Here is a 24,001-nt window from a genome sequence, read left to right as displayed (position 1 = left end):
TGTCAATATTCCTAATTCAGGCCCCTAGGTTGAGAGTCCCAATTGCGAAACCTTGTTCTAATCTGGTTTCTAATATGGATGAGATCTAATTGAATGGAACTAGATTTTGAACATAAGATTCTTACTCGAACCTCTCCAAATCAAGGTTGGACAAATATTGCAACTTCTAAAAGATGTTATATAACTGTTGGATATCTTTTAATTAGCAGTCAATACTAGACGGATAAAATTGAACGCACTAAACTTAAATTACTTACGGTTTAGTTTTAACAAGCTTATACTTATGTGTGCGGCCCAGGAGTTGAATAAGGTCGTTTGCTAAAGAGAAGCGAATACATTAAAGTAGTTTCAAAAGTGTAGGAAAGATTCACATTTTATTTGATATGGTTTACAGTTTACACCATTAAAGTTCTTCATATCAATTGGCCATACATCAATGACAAACACATTGTTTTTTGGATAAAAGTGAACCAGATATTTTATCACTATCTTATACAAGGTATCTATGCAGGAGAGTATCGAACATGACGAAAATTAACAAAGATTTTGCCATAAGTCTACATGGTGTTGCATCAAAAGCTGCTGAAAGCATTTGTTTTCTTAGAAGATATCATACTTGGATTGCAACACGTGCAGATAACTTGACAAGTCCCTCCTCAGAAAGCTTTTCGGACGCACTTTTTCCTCGGACTCCCTTCGAGATGAGCTTTGTTGAATCCCCTGCTTTGTGTCGTGCTGACAATCCTTCTTCAAAATGCAACTGCACCATAATAAAGATATGCTAAGCAAAACCAAAGACAAGAAATCCTGCAATGCAGATCTAAAAGAAATCATAAAAGTATCAGATCACAAGCTTATAAAGCTCTGGTCCATTGCTTTTTCCCACTGAACAAGCACATGCCACTTAACCCATGAAAAGCATGCTAACGTAGCAACAGTAAGCAGGAAGTGTGGTGACCTCATAATATATCTCCGAACACCCCCCCCCAAAATAAAAAAGAAAAGCAAGGGTATTTTGGTCATGGGTCAAGTAATAGAATATATGTTTTGTAATTATGTTAGTTTTTTAATGTAGATACTTGCACACTTTAGTCCAACAGCGGAAGAAGAGAGTATTTTGGTCATGGGTCCAGTAATAAAATATGTCTTGTAATTTGTACATATGTTAGTCTTTTATATACAGACTTGCATCTTTAGTACAGCAGCAGTTTCCACAACAAGATCATAAAAATAGTCACAGCCTCATAGTCATAGAAGAACTTGAGAAAAGATACAAACTACATTAGCTGAACAGTTGTAGATATGCAAAATAATAAAGTAGCTGAGTTATTTGAAAATTGTAGGTTTCCACAGGACTGTCATCGTATTATTAACAAATAAGGACTTGCTTTCACTAATCCAACAAAAAAAAAAACGAAAAAAAAAGAGGGATTTACTTTTGCATGCTCCAAATGTTTTAGAGCTTCATCTTGGAAAGAAGAGTTCATAAATAGCTGAATACAACAAAGTCCAGCAGCAACATGATCCTTCTTGATTACCTGTAGCAGCAAGTTATGGTCAAGTACTCAAAATAGAAAAAAAATTGCTCAAAATCAGCCCTCCCCCCAACCCCCCCCCCCACCCCAAAAAAAAGAAAAAAGAGAAGATTGCCGTGAATATAATGATGGTAATCATGGTCTATGTATTCTGAAATTGAGGACATAATATGTTTAAAGGGTTGGCCATGTCATCAATAGAGTAAAAAGAAGAGGAGAATAAAGCAGAGGTTAAAAAAGGATGATTTTTTTTTAACTATACTTCTACTAGAACTAATTCTATAATGAGATCCTGTGATCAATTTGAAAACCTGATTTGAGAAGAAAAACATTAGCTTATAATCTGGGAAAATAGTAAATCAAACAAGGACAGTGGACAAAGTCTACCAAAATCAAAGGGGAAAAATGTAGGCTTACTTGTAAAATGGCTGTGGAAGTTTCTTAGATTAGATGCATGGACATCATATGATTTATTGGACAATCCTATCTAACATGTGTCTGATGCCCTCACAAAGAACTGATCAATTCTAGCCTTCTAGGGCATTTACGAAAAATCTGTCTCAGTATCAGACAAACCACAAAAGCTGGTATGCATTTGACAATGAATATTTTTCATTTAGCATAAACATCTTTTGGATGCTTGCAGAAATAAGTGAAAATAATTTTTGTTCTAAACGAAAACATGTGCGAGCACACACATGCACACACATGTCCACGATAATCATTTCTCTATCACATATTTTCATCACAAGAATGAAGAATTTTCTGACATCTTAGTAAGAACAGAACCAGGCAGCTTCCCTACTTGTAAGAGATCCCAATCCATTTCTATATAAAAGCTTCATTAAAAGAAGGGGATAACATTTTATGCACCTGGAACTTGTAAAGATAATTAAAATGCCTATGAGTTTCACAATAGGCGCATATACGGACAAGTGCAGAAGCTGTATACTGGTTCACTGCCACATCCTGTGCTACACTAGAAGACATTCTTGTTGAAATGACGAGTTCCAAAACGGGCATGGCATCATAACCAATGCAGCAATCACATAAATCATCAATTGTTCCGTAATCAGTTGCCAAAGGATCAGGCCTTTGAGGAGATGAAGATGGAGTAACAACCGCAAGTGAAGAGGGTTGAGGAGGTGGAGGAACAGCATCTGGAGGAAAGAACAGCATGCAAGCATCCTTGTAGCGGCCATGTCTGAACATAAAACCAAGTAGATGTTGACGTGCATGCTGCAAAAAGTGCAAATACAAAGACAAAAAATATCATCAGAAACAAAAATATTATAGAAAATTTACCACCACATGAAGCATCAGGATAAATATCCATGTAGAGTCAACTATATAAGGATGTAAACCATACTGGCTATATCCCAACCCACAAATTTCTGAGTAAACAGGCAGTCCAACCAACCACCAAGAAAGAACTACTGGAGAAGAAGGGGGTGTTTGAAAGCAATTATGACTTTCCAATAAATGCTTGTTATGTAGAATCAGTAATAGAGTTGACTTTCCAATAAAAGCTTGTTACGTGTTCAAATGCAAGAACTGGCTATGGAATGTGCAAGTGTACAAATCAATCTGAAATTTTCTTACAGACATGACCAATATATTAGTGAAAGATTTGCGTACAATTTAAACCACAGCAAGATCATTCCAACTTACTTCTTGCAAGTAGTTAACACACTCGAGGTAACGAACATTGTCCAGGTTGCTGCGAGGGCCATCATCAAAATCTGAAATAGATGACATGGACTGACTCTTTGAATATAGTAGAGCCCGTCTAGACCTCTCAGAACGGGGAAAAGTAGATGGCATATATAGAACATTAAGGTATGAGTCAGCGGATAGGGAGTCATCTAAGATTGTTGGTGCACTTTTAGCCAAATGTTCATACCTGCAGTATATTTTAAGTTGTCAAATTTCATGTAGCATTACAAATAGTTGTTGCATCTTTAAGTCGTGAAATTTCATGCAATCTCATAACCTTTTTATAACATAAAATTTACAACAGAACACCCTGTCATAGATAAACAAATAAAACTATTAAGAATACAACCAAGCGCAACACAACTGAATGAAACCTTATCCCGAAATAGATGAGATCACTACAAGAATCATGTCTTGCCATTGCACTCTGATTCTTACCATTTCGCTCCTTTTACTGGTTTCTGTTTGCATCACATCATTCCTCACCATTCAATGGCCTTTGTTGCTCTCCTCCTAATACACAAATAGATTATTTTAGGGAATTTACGTCTACCACCCCTGGGGTTTCAAACAATTATGTCTACCACGCCTAGGATTTCATCTATTTCATAAACTTCCCCTATATTTTGAAAGATTCTTACAAACGTACCCCTACCGTTAGATGAGAACAGTTAAGTGATGATGTCATCACCCATATATTAACCAAATGCCCATAATACCCTTAATGAAGGTGTTTTTACATATTTATCCCCATTTGTTTGTAGCCCTAACTGCTGCTTAATTTGTCTCTCGTCTCTCACTCCTTCCTCGTGTTGCCGGAGTAGCCCTCGGAGACCCTTCTGCTGCTGCTCCCTCTACGGCTAGCTTCTCCTTCCCTTCCTTTTACCCTTCTTCTTCTTCTTTCTCTCACTTGCTCTTCAAACCCTTTTGGCAACCACTCGGCTCTGAGTGCAGCTTTAATATGGAACCCAATCGAAGGTCTCATGACCCAAATGAACGGCTTCCCATTAACCTCCAAACCCATTGCAAGTTCCATCATTTGGGTAGAGCTGATTGTGTTCTGAGACCCAAATGAGATGTGCAGAATCGAATTTGATGGATGAGAATCTAACCAATTAGCACAGTTTTCTGGGGAAATCAAGCCAAGATTTTGGTGATTTCTCGTCTAAGGTACCATTGTCCACATGTTTTTTTCTCTGTGTGTCAATGGTTAACCGATATTTCTGTGAAGACTGAAGAGAGTTATTTAGTAGCAGAGAAAAAGAATAGAAAAATAGAAAGACAGACCAAGAAAGAGACAGTAGGTGGATTGCGCATTTCTCGCATTTCTCAAGCTACGCTTAATATAACGGTTGGTATTAGTCTCTTAAATGGTTGTAAGCAAGGATTGACTTGGGTTCTGTCCGTGATTCCAACAATGATAGGTGAGTCCTACATCAATTTCTTTGTGTTCTTTTTATTTTCCGCTTCTGGTTGATGGGTTTGTTTGCAAATTGAGGTTATGCGATTTGGGTGGAAATGTAGAGTTAGATGTGTGTGAATGATGGTTATGTGAGATGGGTTCTCGTTTGTTTTATGCACTCTTTTTTGACGGCAAATAAATATATGTTTCTGGATTTCTGATTCAATTCTGGGTTGATGTGCTTTTTCCATTCTGTGTCAACATTTTCCTTTCATTTGCCATCTATTGCCTTCGACTGAGCAGTATAAACTTCTGGGGTTATGGGGTAAATGCTTGGAGTGGATCGTGTTCCTTTCTTTTCTCATCCAGATATTAATCCTATCCCCCTCACTGTCAGTAGTAATTTCTGATCCAAACTCCAGATTGGGTCTTCTATTCTGCAGTGAGGAATCGAGAGTCAGCTGTTTAACTTACAGCTCTCTTGAGGGATTTTCTCAGGCTTGATGGTGGCTTACCGGAGAAGACGTAGTGAAGGGAGATGGAGGCTTACCATAGATGGGAGAGACGGGTTCTATGCCGTTAGGGTTCAAGAGTAGAATTAAGGGAAGAAGAAGAAGAGGACAAGGGCAAAATTGTCATTTCCTTCCAAAACTAACAGAGTTAGTACTTAGGGGTACGAAAATAATTTTTGAAATCCCAGGGGTGGTAGACATAATTGTTTGAAACCCCAGGGGTGGTAGACATAAATTTCCCAACTTTACAAGAATACAACTAAGTGCAACACAACTAAACTAAACCTTACCCCGAAATAGATAAGATCACTACAAGAATCATGTCTTGCCATTGCGCTCTGATTCTTGCCATTTCATTCCTTTTACTGGTTTGTGTTTGCATTACATCATTCCTCACCTTTCAATGGCATTTTCTGCTCTCCTCCTAGCAGTCAGAATCAACCTTCCCTTATCTTTTACCTTACGATGCAATTCGTACATTCCATGTGAATATATTCATTTCTAATTAATTTTGTTGAAAAAACTAGGCAACCCTTCCTACGCTTTAGCTTTTCTATTTTTTTTGGGGAGGGGGGGTGTTAGTGTTCATGTAATAAGGGTACTTTGGGTACTAGGTTATTATGTTGTATTGTGCTTTACTTTTTTTACCTTTTTACCTCCCGTATCTGTCTTATGTTAGCATAGGGGGGTAGGTGTGTAATTTCCCTTATGTGGCTAAGTGAATCAATATAGGGGAGAGAAATCTATGCTCTCCCACAACTAATTACCGCCAACTGCTTCTCCTCTTCTTCTTCTTTGTCCTCCAACTCTCATCTTCTCTTGTTCTCTTACATCCTTTAGATTATCAGAACCTCCAGATTTGGTTTGAGAGTCGCGCTACAAGTTCTCCGCTTCTTTTTCTTCTCTTTGAAACCCTAGGTTACAAAGGGGTTCAAGGAAGAGGCTACCATGTGAAAAATTTGAAGAAATCATGAGAAAAGTCTTAGATGAAGAATATTGAAGCACCAAGAAGAGATCTCACGTGAAGATGTGGCTGTTTGGAGCTCAAATCGACAAAGGGCAGAACAAACAAGCTTACTGCCAGCTTTGTACTTGAGTTTCTCTCTCTCTCTCTCTCTCTCATCCAGCATCCATTGGAGGTGGGACAGGGCTCATTTGAATTGCCCAAGGGTTACCTCCAACCCCCCATGGTCTTGGTTACTGAAGACATGAATTGTTGGAGCACAACTCATTTATCCATGGATTGAAAGGTGTTTGAGTTGAATTTTTCAATTTGTTTTTGGTTTATCACCTTGCAGGAATTTTTTTTCCTGAATACTGGGAAGGTATATTTAGGTTGAGTGTGTACTCCCCATTTGGTTTGAATATTATCCTTGTTAGAATGTATGTGTGTGTCGTTGGAGGCATAGTTCAAAATCTCGCGAAATCTTGATTGAGATTTTGGAAATTTTGGATATTTCGACCTCCTCGAAACGAAATGCCACCTCAAATAAAAAAAATACAAAAATTCGATCAAAATTCTCGAAATTTCGAGATATCTCGAGATTTTTTCAAAATATCGCGAGATTTCGAATTTCTCGAGAAATTGCTTTATATAAATGAACATGTTTCGTCAGTCTCGGTCGAAATTTCGACCGAGACTGAGAAATAGCTCTGGTTTTGCACTTTTGCTTGGTTTTTGAAGGGTTTTGCTCATTTCTTCTCCATTCTTCCACTTCCCACTTGAATCCTTGCCGCATCTACGTCGGAATCACTTGGAGAACAAACTTCTTAGCACATCTGTGAAGCCTTTCCACTATTCCAGGTAAAACCATATTCTCAAAATTGATTTTTTTTAGGGAAATGCATGATCAACATGTTTGTTTGTGATGAAATAAATATATGTGATTTGGAATGTTTGATATCATCTTCTTAAATCTTAACTCTTAAGTTGTTATTTGTTAACTTGTTATTGACTTGATGTCTTATGTACTTAATATTATGATTTATGACTTAACTTATGAGTTTACTTGTTTAATATACAATGTGTATGTGTAAATGTGTAATTAACTAAGTTATACATTAGGGTTCGACCGTACATTGCCAATCAATGGTGCACATCCAAAACACCATTTTGGGTGACTATGTTTGCAATTTGAACATTTAAATGTGTTTATATAGCCTAAAATAGTGTTTCCATGAAGTTTCAGGCCTTAACTTGGCCTAAAACCCACCGAAATGATCTATCGAAACATACCAGAAAAAATACAATATGTCGACCGAAATATTCGAAATTTCGAATATTTCGGATATTTCGGTCAGCCCGAAATACCGAAACGAAACGAGTTCTCGAACTATGGTTGGAGGTCTATGGGAGTCCATAGACTTCCATTCCATGGGATCCCTTTTATTTAAGTTGTGTTTAAGTTAAAGCTCTGTTTGTAGTTAATCTTTCCTATTGTAATTGTGTTTTCTAGCTAGTAGCTAGCTAGAGCCTAGAGTCAGTTTCCTATTGTAATTGTAACCAACTCAATATAAATATAGTGTTTGTTGCTGGCGGTAGTGTATTCCAGTTTACCGCACAGCTTCTTCCTCTCTCTCTCAGTCTTCCATTGATTCCTTCTCTTTCCCCCTTCTTTCTTCTTCTTGTTGTATTGCTGATTAGGTTCTAATTTCGTTACATGGTATCAGAGCTCAATCAGTAACTAATCATCTCATTCGATTCTGGTTTGGAAGTCTCAAAGTGTTCCTGTTAAGGGTTGCAGCACCCTATGCTGCACATTGATCATAATGGGCCCTAGTTGGTGATAATAATGGTAAACTAGGGTCCTTTTTTTCTGATAAGATATTCTTATGGAGTGGAGATCGACTGCAGCCAAGGAAATAGCAGATTGAAGTTGTTTATTCTGGAACCTGTTTTTTTCCTCATATTGTGATCTCAAATTAAATTTGATCCAGCCAGTGGATTCTTCTCAAAATTTGTGGATAGGTTGAACCACTTTGGAGGTCAACTCGATACTGGTTTGAAGCTGATTGGCCTCATTGATCTTCCTCAATCATTATTGTTCTTCACTCCATGCGATACCCTGTTTACGATTAGTTTTAAGGTTTCTTCAAATTGCAATTATTTCTAATCTGTCCACCAGATTGCCTTGAGATTCAGAGGTATTTTGCCCCTATCTAATAGTCAACTTGATATAAAATTGGAGTGAATCAGAGCTCCAGAGTGCAAGCCGCAAGTTTTCTCTCTTTAATCCTGCGGCACTCCGTTTTGTTTTAGGTAATTTCCATCATATTGTTGCTGCTAATATGACCTACTGATTCAAAAGATCAGGATACTGTTTAGGGCATTGATCACCTATTGGTGAGGGTCATTCGATTAACTTGGAGTTATTTTGACCTCAGGTTCTGATGCTTATAAATTTCACTACAAATTCAGATTTTTTCCATCATATTGGTCACTGTTGCTGCATGATGGCTGATTCTAAGCCCACCACTGGCCATGTCAATGTGCAAATTAGTGTTAAGTTAATTGGAGTATCCAATTACTTGTTATGTGCTCAAGCGGTAAAGGTATATATTAATGCTAAAGTGAAGCATGAGGGATGTGATGTAGATTCATCACCGAAATGGGATTATTTCTTTAGAAATAAGTCTAGGGTTGGGATATATAGATGTTGGGCCTTTGATCCCAAGGGTTTCTATGGAATAGGCCACTTTAATGAGCCTAAACTAAGGGTATATAGGTTGCATACGGGATTAGCCCAATACTTAGTTTATTTTTATGTTTTTTTAATTGAACCGGTTCAAATTGGTTCAATTTAAGTGATCATGTGACTTGGTTAAGTGGTCATGTGATGTAAGTTGGGCTGGATTAGGACTCTATAAGTCCAACCATGTTTTGAGTCTATTTTTTTTAGTATTTTAGTTTCATAGTCAGTTTAAGTTACCTAATAAGTTAAGGATTGGGTTAGGCCTTTCCTTTTTAGAGTAGAAGTCTATTTTTGAGTATTTTATATAAGGTTGTAAGGGGGCAAAGCCTTGAATACGAATTTGATTAATGAAAAGCTTTTGTTTGCTGTCATTGCTGCTGCCCTGCTCTGTTGAGTGTTGCTCCTTGTGAGTGTGCATCCTTATGGTTCTATCAAGGTGGAAAGGGACTTGTGGAATCCGGTTGACTCCTTCGCCGTGACGGCTGGGAGGATCTTCTTCAAATTCGAAGGTGGCTTTACCCTTCACAACTGTCGAAGCTTGCTGCCAGTGGAATCTCTAGTAAGTTTGACGCCCAAATTATTTTTCTAATCCTCTAATCCTTTCCCTCAATTGATCCCCTTTATTTTTGGTTTGAGTCCCATAAACCCTAACTCTATTAAACCCTAGATCTTGCTGCCCAGCCATATTTAACCATTAGAATTACTTAAAATTCAAACCACAGCCTCTCCTTAACACCCCCTACACTCGACCCAAGCTGCTGCACCTATTTGTCTTTCAAAACCCTAAATTTGACCTAGTTTCTAAAACCCAAAACCTGAAACCCTAACCCTAATTTCTGGAATTTTGAATTCTCATCTAAACCTAACCAAATCTAGCTTTCTAAACTCCCCAAAACCTGCCTAGTTTAATCGTATAAACTATATTCCCATTATCCTACCCTAACCCTAGGAATTGACCTAAATTCTAGTGCTATCCATTCAAACCAGCAGCCCCTTTCGTTATTTGATCCTGTAGTTTGGCTCTTAGTAGGTCTCCTACCTATCTAGGACTACATTAAGTGGTATCAGAGCCATGGATCAGCATGGTAATCTAATAGTAAATCCATCAGCAGATCCTATGGCTGCTCTGTTGGAATTGTTCCAGAAATTTGCTGTTGAACAAAGGGCTGCAAATGAAGCCATCCTGGATAGATTGCAACGATTGGGAGAACAAACAGTCACCCCTGCCAGAGAACACAGGGATAGACTCAGAGGTTACAGAGAAGACACAGACAGGTATAGAGAATACATATTTTCATTGCCAAAGGAAGTTGAAAATAAATCTGAAGTGGCAGTGAATTGTGATGAAAAGAAAGAGACCACTCCTATAGCTTCAAAGATGGAAAAGCAACATGTAGAAGATCCTACTGAAGTGGTCTATGTCGAAGAAACCAATGTAGATAAGGCTGATACAGTAGAAGATGAAGAGGTGGAGCTGGTGTCTAAGAAGGTTATTAACACTGAAGACTCTATGGATAAGGTATTCACGAGTGATTCAGAGATCGAACACATAGAGTTTGTTATGCCACCATGGTTCTTCGAAGAGAAAGCTCCACACCTTGAAGACTTCATCCCTAATGTTCCTGCATCACCAGAATTTTGTTTGGGAATGGTTGAAGCTGCTACTCATATGTTGTTTCCCCCTCATCACTATAAAATTCGAAGACGAATTTTTTCAAGTTGGGGAGAGTTGATGCAGATTCATCACCGAAATGGGATTATTTCTTTAGAAATAAGTCTAGGGTTGGGATATATATATGTTGAGCCTTTGATCCCAAGGGTTTTCTATGTAATAGGCCACTTTAATGAGCCTAAACTAGGGGTATATAGGTTGCATACGGGATTAGCCCAATACTTAGTTTATTTTTATGTTTTTTTAATTGAATCGGTTCAAATTGGTTCAATTTAAGTGATCATCATAGTTGTCACGTTGTCACGGCGATCCAAGTCGATGGAGGGGTGTCATGTCGACATATCGACATGTCGCCCGCCATGGCATTGCCATGGCGATCATATCGACCATGTTTTATTTTTTATTTTTTCTATTTTTAATGTCATTTAGAATGCTATAATATATACCCTATAACATAAAAAATTAACATGGAAGTGTACTACTAATTTACTATTGTTTAATTCATGAAAGTGTAATATCCATTAGTGTATATGAACGATTATCAAATAATGGATAGCAATAGTTTTGTTGATAATAAAGTTGAAAAATCATGAGAGTTGAGATATGATTCATATGAAAGTGATTACAAAAGTAACAAAACAAAAAAACAATTACAAGAACGTAATTTATATTGAGTGAAAGTTTTTTTTTTTTGGTAAACATTTATATTGAGTGAATAAAGCTAATAAACAACCCATCTAAATAAAAAAAAAAAATTGCTGATGTGAATATGTGATTGTGTATTAGTCAATAATGTATTAGTGTTTTCTGTTTGATGTTTTTTTAATTTTTTTTATGTTAAGGAAAAAGCATTAAAATAAAAAATGGTTAAAAAAAATTATTGTTAAAAAATTAAGTTTTATAATTTGAAACAACCATGTCGGCCGATATGGCCATATGTCATGGTATGGCGTCCATGGCGACGACATGGAGGCCATATCGGTCGATATTCTTACATCATCCATATTGGTGGTCGATATGCCCACTTCTCCAGCGATATGACGCCATGGCGTCGCTATGACAACTATGGTGATCATGTGACTTGGTTAAGTGATCATGTGACAACTTAAGTGGTCATGTGATGTAAGTTGGGTTGGATTAGGATTCTATAAGTCCAGCCATGTTTTGAGTCTATTTCTTTTAGTATTTTAGTTTCCTAGTCAGTTTAAGTTATCTAATAGGTTAAGGATTGGGTTAGGCCTTTCCTTTTTAGAGTAAAAGTCTATTTTTGAGTCTTTTATATAAGGTTGTAAGGGAGCAAAGCCTTGAATACGAATTTGATTAATGAAAAGCTTTTGTTTGCTGCCATTGCTGCTGTCCTGCTCTGTTGAGTGTTGCTCCTTGTGAGTGTGCATCCTTGTGGTTCTATCAAGGTGGAAAGGGACTGGTGGAATCCGTTTGAGTCCTTACGCCGTGACGGCTGGGAGGATCTTCCTCAAATTTGAAGGTGGTTTTATCCTTCACAACTGTCGAAGCTTGCTGCCAGTGCAATCTCCAGTAAGTTTGACGCCAAAATTCTTCTTCTAATCTTCTAATCCTTTCCCCCAATTGATCCCCTTTATTTTTGGTTTGAATCCCATAAACCCTAACTCCATTAAACCCTAGATCTTGCTGCCCAGCCATATTTAACCATTAGAATTACTTCAAATTCAAACCACAGCCTCTCCTTAACACCCCCTACACTCGACCCAAGCTGCTGCCCCTATTTGTCTTTCAAAACCCTAAATTTGACCTAGTTTCTAAAACCCAAAACCTGAAACCCTAACCCTAATTTCTGGAATTTTAAATTCCCATCAAAACCTAACCAAATCTAGCTTTCTAAACTCCCCAAAACCTGCCTAGTTTAATCGTATAAACTATATTCCCAATATCCTACCCTAACCCTAGGAATTGACCTAAATTCTAGTGCTGTCCATTTGAACCAGCAGCCCCTTTTGTTATTTGATCCTATTGTTTGGCTCCTAGTAGGTCTCCTACCTATCTAGGACTACATTAGGATGGATGCAGGAGAATGATACTATACTTATTTGGTTATGGAATAGCATGGAACCTGCTATTGCTGCTAATGTCATGTTCCATACAACTGCGAAAGGAGTTTGGAATGATCTGAAGCAAACCTTCTCCCAGGAGAAGAATATATCTCGAATCTAGGATTTATATGATAAAATCTTCAATTTCAAACAAGGGGACAGGTCTCTCAATGAGTATTTCAGTATGATTAAAGGGATGACAAAGAGCTTAATATTCATCAGCCACTCACCACAGATCTGGAGCAATTGAAGCTTCAACAAGAAAAATTTCATGTTGCAAAGTTCGTGGCCGGTCTAAGTTCTGACTATCATTCTGTTAAAAGCCAATTACTTGCTGGAGCAAAAAATTCCTTCACTCAATAAAGTGATGGGGACATCAGCCCCATTCCTAAGGATTTAAAGGTATACCAAAGGAGATTGCGTAAGCAGCTACATTTGGGATCGAGCTCCCTATGGTTGGATGGGGACTTCTTTCGATATGGTTTGTGGTGCTGAAGCTCCTCTGCTGGTCCAGATCTGTTTTTGGTTCTATTTGGGTCAATTACTTTGTGTAATTCAGTTTATGGTTTGGTTCAATTTGGGTCAGTATTTGGTTCAGTTTTTTTTTTGTCTTATGTAATTTTAGTCAAGGCCCAGGCCCAGGCCCACTTGGGGTCAGTCTTTAAATTGTTTAAGCCATAGTCCAAGCCCAGGCCCACTGGGGTCAATCTTTAATTTGTTTAAGCCATAGTCCAGGCCCAGGCCCACTTGGAACAGATTGTACTTTTTGCTTTTTGGCACTTTCCCCTAGGCTGTTGGACTGTGTGCCCAATCAACAGCCTAGTTAGGCCTTTTTTTTATTGTTTTGTTTCTATTTAAAGATGTAATAGGCCATTCAGCCAGGGATGTTGAATGTTAAGAAATGAAATGAAACAAGCTATTGGCTCTTGGGTCTTCCTCTCCTCTCTTGCATGGAGCATCTTCTCCCCTCAACCCCCCAAATGGATTATCTTCTTCTTCTTCTCTCCTTTTCTGTTTCAGCAGCACAGCAGGTAAGTGGTTAAGTTATTTGTTTCCCTTCTCCCCCACTTCTTTCTTTTCTGTTTGTTACATTATCTGCACTACCCCATTCCCCCCTACCCGAATGCATGCTCATCATTCCCCCTCCCCTCCCTGCTGTAATTCCTAATTTGGAACCTTGAACCATTGTTATTATCTAATCTGTTTTCACCTATACTGCTGTTAAACTTTATGCATCTTCTTCATACTTGCTTATGTCTTATTTTCTATTGGAATGCATGCCTAGGACTGGTTATAGCATGGGTTCTTTTCAGAGTATTGAAAGATCTCTGCACTTGATATTGGTAATTTTTGTTCTTGCTTCCCCACCCCCATGTTGCCTACCATGTGTTTGTTGAATTGATGCATGTTGCTTAGACCTATATTGTTCACTGCTACAATAAAATTCTGTTTCATTAACTCATGCAGGCTTGCATATGCTGCTGTCCATCCCATTTCATACCTACAGTCCCTTGAGTGTATACTCATTATTGTCCCTATTATGCAACCTATGTAGGAACCCTAGCTTCTAGGTAATCCCCTACATCATAAAGCCTTTGCACATCTTCAACGCATTGTTACACACTTACACCTTCATGTGCAGATACTTCTCCTAAAGATAGTTCTGCCTTTATTGCTGGTCGTGGCCGCAAAGCTAATTTCTTTGGAAGAAGGTGTGGCTCATGGGGAGGCCATGGTACTGGTGGACAATAGAGTGACAGACCTATTAGACAGTGTTCGTTTTGTGGCAAGTTAAATCATACTATTGATATCTGCTAGGCAAAACATGGTAAACCCGATTGGATTTCTCAATCAGCTCATACTGCTACTCCTGACGGTAATTCTAAGAAGATGTATCCTAGTGACATTCTTAGTGCATCTTCATCTCGTGCTCCATTGTCTGGTACAGGACCTCGTGATGATTGCAGTAAATTCTTAAGCTTCTTCAGAACCTTCAGCCTTCCATTGGTGCTTCCTCTTCCACAACCACTTTGGCTTATACACGTACAACTGCCCTACTTACAAACTCACCCATTCCTTGGATAATTAATTCAAGAGCCTCCACCCATATGACTGGTAAGTCTAACATTCTCTCTTCACCTCAGAAGATTGCCCATCCTTATAGGGTCATCCTAGCCAAAGGCTCCTCTACAAATGTGGTTGCTACTAGGTCTGTTTCTCTACCTTCACTTCCCTCTTTAACTTCTATTCTCCATGTTCCCTACTTACCATTAAATCTTATGTCTGTTAGTCAAATCAACCAAATCCTTAAATTGCTCAGTCACCTTTTACCCTACCTATAGTGTTTTTCAGGATCTGCAAACAAGGAAGATGATTGGTGGAGGGGATGAGAAGGATGGACTTTACTACTGCTACTGCTGCTGCTGCTGTTGTTACCTCTCCTGTGACTTCACCACTTCATTGGCATTACGCCATTACCATGGAACAAGACTTGCTGAGATCTCAGTAATATCTAGGTTTTTAGCAAAACCGAGATGAGATGCTAGGCGAAATAGAAGGAATGCATTGTCTCGGCTGAGATCTTGATGGGAAACCTTGGTATACAGACACTTATTTATGCCTAAAATAATTTAAGTAAATGTTTTTATATTTGTTATTTCATTTAATTTTAAGATATTATTCATAAATAAGCAAAGACCCCCTATTTGAATCCAATAAAAATAGTTAGGGAAAATTACTTGTACACCCCCTGTACTATGGCCCGATTGCTTGATAACCCCAACTTTTCAAACAATTACTTGAAGCCCCATGAAATCTGATGGTGTTAGTCTGTCGTTAGTGGTTGAAGGAGTTATGTTTCGGTCAAACCTTATTTGGTGTGCGTGAATGTTGTCAAATTCGCTCTGAATGAAACTATTTTTTTACACATCAAAACAAATGAATATTTTACCACACTTCGGTTTTTAGCAATGTTTTACCATATTAAGATTTATGGAAAGTTGAAAATTGCACCTACCCTCGAAAATCCAGTTTTGGTTCTTGAACTAGGAGGGTTGACTTTTTATCTTTTTGGAATTTAATTTTTTAACTATTTTTATTGGATTCTAATAGGAGGGGGGGGGTATAAATAACAATATTATTTCATTTAATTAAATGATATTAAGCATAAATAAGTGTTTGTCTGGACAACTATGATTCTCAGTACACTGTGCGTACACTAGTAAACTTGGGTAAAAAACTATAAGTACCATTCTGAGTTTTTTTTTTTTTTTTTTTGGTGTGAAAATAGTTCATGCATTGTGTTTAGAATGTCAAAAATAGGATGTATACAAAAAATAGATCAAAAAGAGCATTTCTGGGCCTTGAAACCACCAGCTCGAGTTGGCTGGGAAAAAATCACAGGTTTCGATCAGTTTCGACCATATCGCAGTTTCTGGCTGGTCGAAACCCGAGTTTAGAACCTTGGTCAAGAGTCAATTGGGGTTTGTTTATTTTGTGACATTTGTGGACGATTAATCTCGTGCTGAATTTTTACGTGTGTTTCAACTTGCAATAGTTTTATTCTAAAATTAAGAATCAACTTGGTGTGTCGATTAAGACACTTCGTTTAGATAATGCTTTAGAATATAATCAATGCGAAATATCTGAATTTTTACCTGTGTTTTAACAGTTTCATTCTCTACCAATAGTTCTGACATTACTTTTTCCTTGATAAGCAATAAAATAAGATGAATATTAAAAAAATATTTACAAGTAACGGAAAATGTAAGATGAAAGTACGAAGAAAGAGGATAGCCCAGGAATTCAGGAAAATCTGAGCTACATGGTGTTGATAACATGGATCCTTGCTCGATTCTCCCCCTTCGGCTCCAGCCAAACCTGTTGCCTTGATCCCCTAGCCTCACCCTCTCTTGCCGTCTACTTCCTCCATGCCTTCTCCCCCTCCTCCTGCTCTTCCCGCAATCCCGCATCCCCCCAGCCTGCTTCTTGGAGCTCTTTGCTTGTTCTGAGGTCTGGTTCTCTGCCTGAGGGCCTTCCTTTGCATTTTGTTGCACCTGCCTCTGTTGGCTCCTCCAAAGTTGCTCTCTGCTCACCTGACCTTCTTACCTCGGAAGCAAAGCTTTGGGAGAATTGTCTTGTCGGGCACTTCTTTGGTTCCAGACCACCATTCCACACAGTGAAGCTGTCCCTCTCCAAACAATGGAGGACACAGGGCTCCATGGACTCCTTTCTTCTGGACAACGGCTTCTTTATCTTCAAATTCTCTGTTGAATCTGACAAGACCCGTGATCTTGAGGGTGGACCCTGGCTTGTTGGTCAAAAACCTATTTTCCTGTGTCAATGGCACCATCATCTCCATCTTCGGCGAGTTGACCCTACCTCCATCCCCCTCTGGGTTACTCTGCCGGGGCTCCTCCTGCACTACTGGTGCACTAATGGACTCAGTTTGGTTGGCTCAGTCCTAGGCACCCCTCTCTTCTTAGACGTGAGAACCAAACGAAAAGACAGATTAGCCTACGCTCGAATTTGCGTTGAAGTCTCTACTGCTGATCCACTTCCTTCCTTTATCACGGTCAAGGAGGGAGAAGAGTTCTCTTTTGAACAGGAGCTCCATTATGAATGGAAGCCTCCCCATTGTGAGGTCTGCAAGACTTTTGGCCACGGCTCTCAACTCTGCAAACCAGCTCCTGCTACTGGTGATGGCGAGAAGATTGCCCCTGCCACTGTCGTAGGTACGCCGAAAGACCCTGCTTTTTCTGTCAAAGGAGGCTTTGATGGAGTGTCGAATGCCCCTGCTTCTGTCGTAGGTGTGTCGCCTGAACCCCTTCCCTTTGCCGTTGCTGGAGGGCCTCTGAACCAGCCCCCCTGGCTCCATCGGAGCGGAGCAAAGATCCCAACCGACTACGAGCAGTTTCTGATCGCCTTCCCGGGGAAGAACCAGGAACAGATTGCGATACCGGAATCCTCGTCGGAATGTGAATGGCCAGCTCCAACAACAGAGCCACCAGGCTTTCGCCTCTGACCTGAACAAGTTCAGTGTCCTTGCCGCTGACGACGATGAGGCAGTTGACCCTGGCCTGTCTCGTGCCCTGAAATTCTCCATTTCGATGTTCTCCCCAGAAGCAGATCGAGGATGTCGCTGGATTCCCACTCTGATCCTTCCTTTCTTGGCTCTTCTGGTCCTCCAGGCCCTGCTGCAGGTCCGTTGTCGTCAGCCTTGGAAAATCGTACTGCTCCTATGACTGGCCCTTTGCGCCTTCGTCTCTTGGCACCGATGAAACTCCTTTGCCTCTGTCAACGATGTCTCCTTTTTGCCCCCCTTCTGTGGGCCCCTCACCTTCTGGCTCCTTTGAACCCCTGGTGGTCCCCCTTGGTCCTTCCCCCTTTATGGGCTCGAACCTCTTTGACCCTGGGCTTCACCCCGCCAACTTAAGTGATCCTTACCCTTACACGACTATTCTCTCGGGTTCGCGGGTCACTTTACAACCCGTAAATCCCAACCTGTCTGGAACTCCATCTCCTTCACCCGACATTTCAAACCTTTCTCCTTGCCCTGCAAGGCCGTTAATCACTCCTGTTTCTCCCCTCCACTGCTCCTACCGGCGTCGCCACAGAAGTGAAACTCGCTCGAGATCTGTCCTATCCAGGCTCTGTGAGCCATTGTTGCCTCTTCCTCCCTTTTCCAAATGATCCAAGGCTTCATCTGGAACACTAGGGGCTTGAACTCCCTTGCTAAGCAAGCCTCTGTTCGTTCTAAGTTGCGCCAGTCTCGAGCGAACTTTTGCTGCCTCTTTGAAACCCATATCAAAGAACCCAACCATGCCAAAATTCTGCAATCTCTTGCTCCTGGCTGGTCTTTCCTCTCTAATTACACCCATCACCCAAATGGTAGAATCTGGATTCTTTGGAACCCTTCAAAAATCTCTATATCCTTCCTGTCTTCTTCCTCTCAATTTGTCCATCTTTCTCTCTTTGACTGCCTGGGTCATTTCTCCTTCTTCTTCACTGTGGTTTATGCCCACAACAGTCATGCTTTGAGAACTCCCCTGTGGTCAGACCTTCTTAGCATTGCTAGCCAGCTTGGTCATCACCCATGGGGCTTGGGAGGTGATTTTAATGTGATCAGATTCAGTCATGAAAAGAAGTGAGGTGATCACTTGGATTTAGAAGCAATCAAGTCTTTCAATGATTGTATTGAGGACAAGAGTGTAAATGATCTAAGATGGACTGGGTTCCCTCTTACTTGGTGCAACAAAAGAGCTGGTCATAATAGGATCTCTTGTAAACTTGACAGAGTTTTGGTTAATGAGGAATGGCTTTCAGCCTTTCCTTCTTCTCATGCCAACTTTGACAGTCCGGACATTTCAGACCACTCCCCCATTTCCCTAGCCATTCAGCCCTTCCCTTCGTTTGGCCCAAAACCATTTAAATACTTTGACATGTGGGCTTCTCACCCCTCCTTTTTACCCACAGTTCTTCAAGCTTGGGAAAAACCAGTCAATACTTTCTCTTCCCCTCTCATTGCTTTTTCCAAAAAACTCAAAAATGTCAAGATAGCTCTCAAGGACTGGAATGCCTCCACTTTTGGCAACATATCTCAACAGGTTTTGGATTGCAAGGACAGACTTGGCTCTCTTCAGATTCGGCTGCAATCGGATCATTGCAATGGTGTCCTAGCTGAGGAAGAAAAAGCTACTTCTCTTGAGCTCTCTTCCTTGCTAGCTCGTGAAGAGAGCTTTTTGAAGCAAAAATCTAGAATCAAGTGGCTTGATTTTGGGACTCTAATACTGCTTATTTTCATAGATCTTTGAAGGCCAAAGTTAATGCAAACTCCATTGTTCAGCTTACAGCCCATGATGGTTCTATTGTCTCCACTGTCAAAGATATCAAAGATCTAGCTGTTCAGCACTTCAATGGTCTCTTCACCACCTCTCAACTGGCCTCTCCATCCTTCCCGAATGGCCTTCTTAACAAATTTATCCCCCCGGCCATCCATGACTCTTTGGGCTCCATTCCTAATGAAGATGAGATTGTGGCTGCCATCCATTCTCTCAAGGTGTCGGGTGCCCCTGGCCCGGATGTTTTCAGCATGTGGTTCTTTTTAGCTGCCTGGGACATCATCAAGCCGGATCTTATTGCTGCTATAGTCAGTTTCTTCTACAACCCTTATCAAGTCAAAGGCATCAATCACACATTTCTCTGTATCATCCCTAAAAAGGATGGTGCATCTGCAATGAATGATTTCAGGTTCATTGCTCTCTGCAACCTTCTGTACAAATTTATTGCCAAGATCCTTGTAAGGCGACTCAAAAGTGTGGTGGATATCCTTGTCAGTGACAACCAATCGGCCTTCATTCCTGGAAGACACATCTCTGACAACATCCTCATTTGTCATGACATTGTCAGAGGCTTTGAGAGGAAAAGTCACTCCCCTGCTATTCTCCTAAAGATTGACATTCACAAAGCCTTTGATTCTTTAAGATGGGACTTCATCAGTCAGGTGATGTCCAAGATGGGGTTTCCTTGTATCTTTGTCAACTGGATTCAGGCATGCATCTCTTCCCCAAAGTTTTCAGTGCTTGTTAATGGCAGCCCGACAGGTTTCTTTGATGCCTCTGTGGGAATTAGACAAGGTTGTCCTCTGTCTCCCTATCTGTTCCCTTGGCTTTGGAAGCTCTCTCCAAGAATATCCAAATCTGCACTGACCAACAGCTGATTGCGCCTATGCCTAAGTGTAAAGCTCTCAATCTTTCTCACTTGGCCTACACGGATGACCTAATGATCTTCTCAAAGGCTTCCATTGCCTCTCTGGAGACTATTATGCTTTGCCTACAGCGCTTCCATGAGATATCGGGCCTTCGCATCAACCCTTCAAAGTCTCTCAAATTCTTTGCAAGGGTTTCTGAGATGGACAAAATTCCTTTACTTGCCAGATCTGGATTTCAAGAATTTCACTTGCCTGTTAAGTATTTGGGACTTCCTTTGATTCCTGCCAGGCTTTCAGCTCATCACTGCACCCCAATGCTTGATCTCATCCGCAAAAGGCTTCAGTTATGGAAAGGCAAGCTTCTCTCTTATGCAGGCAGGTTGGTTCTTATCAGATCAGTCTTGGAATCTTCTTATATCTATTGGTCTGGAATCTATGGGTTGCCTCAAGCTACTATAAAGTCCTTGGAATCTTTGCTAGCTTCTTTCCTTTGGAAGGGTAATGATACTTCCAGATTTCTCCACCCTCTTCCCTGGGCTGCGGTGTGTCTGCCGAAGATTGAAGGAGGCTTGGGCATCAGAAGAATCAAAGAATTCAACTTAGCGGGTATTTGCAAGTTAATCTGGAAGATTGCTTCCAAGCAAAAGAGCATCTGGGTGGACTGGATATACTCGGGGTACCTCTGGCATGATTCCATTTGGACAGCCTCCCTGTTGGCTAATTCTTCTTGGATTTGGCGCAAACTTTTAGGTTCCCATCACCTGGTCAAACATGTCATCAAATCTCAGATTGGGGATGGTCTCTCTTCCAATCTTTGGTTGGATCATTGGCACCCGAAGGGAGTCCTCCTCCCGTTGGTTACTCCTCGGACCATTTATGCTTCTGGCCTCCACAAGCTCTCCTTGGTGGCTGACACCCTTCATCAGTCCGACTGGGCCCTCCCTCCTACTTCCTCTCAGGACCTTGCCACCATCTGGAATGACCTCTCCTCCATCACCAGGAGATCTTTTGACAACCAAGACTGTGTTAACTGGTTGGCAAACAATCCTCCGATCTTCTCCTCCAAATCTGCCTGAGACATCATTCGGCACAAGGGTCCTATAGCCACTTAGAGAAAGTTGCTTTGGTTCAAGCACCACATCCCTAGGCACTGCTTTACTGTTTGGAGGATCTTCAACAATTGTCTCCCAACTCAAGCTTTTCTCCGGCATCGCCACATCCCGGTCTCCCCCTCTTGTTGCCTCTGCTGGAACAATTTGGAGGACACGGATCACCCCTTCTTTGAGTGCCCCACTGCAGCAGCAATCTGGAAAGGCATCTTGCTTAAATGTTGGCCAACCCCTAGAAGAATTCTTCCTTTCTCCTGGGAATGGATTTGGATCAACATGACCTTTGGAGGGCGCTCTTTATGTGATACTGTTGGGAAACTTGCTTTTTGTGCTACCTTGAACCACATTTGGATGGAGCGTAATATTAGGAAATGGACCTCCAACTCTAGATCTTACAGGCAGATTTGGGATTCCATTTCTTTTGATATTATGGCGAAGTTATCGTCAACCCCTCCTTCCTTTTGCCCTGACACCCCAAGGAACAGGCTTATTGTTGTCTCCAGGGGCCTCTCTTCTGTCTCCCTTGTTCCCCCCTGCCCGCAAAGCTGAGGCTAGGGGTCTTCCTCATTTTTTGTTTTGTTGCTCCCCTTTGAGGGCACTGTAATTATTTTTTCCTTCTTGGTAATGAATTTCTTATTCACCCAAAAAAAAAAAACATGGATCCTTGCTCTCCAATAGGCTCTATTTGAGGTCATACTCGGTACAAGACCCAGACTATGCATGTCATTCTTCACAACCTCACCTATGGTCATTTTAGGCCTGCCTCTAGCTCTTTTAGCTCCCTTAATCGGTATCAGATCATTTCTCATTACTGGGGCGTCCCCAGGCCTCCGTTGTACATGGCCAAACCACCTTAGGCGACATTCTCGGAGCTTGTCGCTAATCGAGGCGACTCCTACATCCGCTCTAATACATTTGTTCCTCACTTTATCCTTCCTAGTTTTGCCGCACATCCATCTTAATATCATCTTTGCAATACACATCTTTGCTATATGACATTCCTTAACTTCCCAATATTCCGCTCCATACATCATAGCCAGTCAGACAACAATCCTATAGAACTTTCCTTTAAGCTTTAAAGGAATGCGTCGATCACACAGGACTCCGAACGCACCTCTCCACTTCATCCATCCTACTTTAATTCTTTGTGAAACATCATCATCTATGTCACCTTCTTTGTGTATGATAGACCCCAGATACCTGAAATAGTTACTTGGCGGTATCTTTCATTCCTCAATTTTCATCATGTCATCATCCGTCATAGTGTGACTAAAGTTACACATCATATACTCCGTCTTTGATCTACTAATCTTAAAGCCTCTTGTTTCCAAGGTCGATCTCCACAACTCTAACTTAGCGTTAATCCCTGCTTTTGTCTCATCCACCAAAACAATATCATCGACGAAGAGCATACACCATGGTACCTCGTCTTGGATGTTCTTGGTTAATTCATCCATGATAAATGAAAACAAATAAGGACTTAGGGCTGATCCTTGATGTAACCCAACGTTATTGGGAATTCCTTGCCCTGACCCCCTATTGATCTCACACTAGTCACCACACCCTCATACATATCTTTAATTACCTCTATATACTTACTCGTCACCCCTCTCTTCGCAAGAACATGCCGGATTAAATCTCTAGGTACTCTGCCATAGGCTTTCTCCAACTCTATAAAGAGCATATGGAGATTCTTCTTGCTAGCTCTATATCTTTCCATGAGCCTCCTCAATAGGTAGATAGCTTCTGCCATGGATCTACCTAGCATAAAACCAAATTAATTCTTTGAGATATGACTCTCTCTTCTTAGATGGGATCCAAAAACCTTCTCCCAAAGTTTTATGGTATGGCTCATCAGTTTTATGCTTCTATAGTTATTACAGCTCTGGACATCACCCTTATTTTTGTAGACCGGAACTACAATGCTTCTCCTCCAATCATCAAGCATTCTCCTTGTGATCATAATCTTATTAAATAACTTGGTTAACCAGCATACCCCACATACTCCTAGGGCCTTCCACACTTCTATTGGGATCTCATCCGGTCTTAGAGACTTGCCTACTTTCATCTTTCTTAAGGCTTCTTTAACTTCCGCCACACCAATCTTTCGTACATATCTATGATGTGTGACATCTTGATGAATAATGTTGTTAACCGGTTCGGTCATATTCGAACTATCTCCATTTAGAAGTTCAAAATATACTCATCCCATCTCCTCACAATGTCCTCATCTCTTACTAAAACTCTTCCATCCTCCCCTTTTATACATCTCACCTAGTCAAAATCTCTACTCTTCCTTTCTCTCATTTTAGCTATTTTATAAATAGCTTTTTCCCCTTCCTTTGTGTTAAGACTAATATAGAGCTCCTCCTATTTCCTTGCCCTAGCCATCCCCACCTTCTTCTTAATCCGTTATTAGTAAGTAGTAACTCTCTCAAAGTTTCAGGACTCAAGAGTTTGATATCACAATAGCAAGCCCAAGTGTCCAACTACAAATATCACCCTTTTTCTTGTCAACAAGCACCACAATGCTCCATTCATCCAGCATTTTCTTCTTTATAATAATTTTGTCAATAATTTGTTAAG

The 24,001-nt window shown here is 40.4% G+C and overlaps 1 protein-coding gene across 1 annotated transcript in view; it reads right to left on the bottom strand.

Annotated features, from left to right (window-relative positions):
• The window catches only part of LOC122652610, a 217,515-nt gene that overhangs the window by 50,526 nt on the left and 142,988 nt on the right, over nucleotides 1–24,001 (bottom strand). The window contains exons 27-30 of the mRNA XM_043846393.1: nucleotides 3,207–3,438; nucleotides 2,409–2,774; nucleotides 1,437–1,538; nucleotides 617–760 (exon numbers count right to left, since the gene is read on the bottom strand). Coding sequence (XP_043702328.1) covers nucleotides 617–760; nucleotides 1,437–1,538; nucleotides 2,409–2,774; nucleotides 3,207–3,438 — 844 coding nt within the window. The remainder of the gene's footprint in view (nucleotides 1–616; nucleotides 761–1,436; nucleotides 1,539–2,408; nucleotides 2,775–3,206; nucleotides 3,439–24,001) is intronic.

This window comes from Telopea speciosissima, chromosome 2 (assembly GCF_018873765.1).
Source record: "Telopea speciosissima isolate NSW1024214 ecotype Mountain lineage chromosome 2, Tspe_v1, whole genome shotgun sequence".
Taxonomy (NCBI): domain Eukaryota; kingdom Viridiplantae; phylum Streptophyta; class Magnoliopsida; order Proteales; family Proteaceae; genus Telopea; species Telopea speciosissima.
Note: the sequence above shows the minus strand (reverse complement) of the source record. Positions and strands in the feature narration are given on the sequence as shown.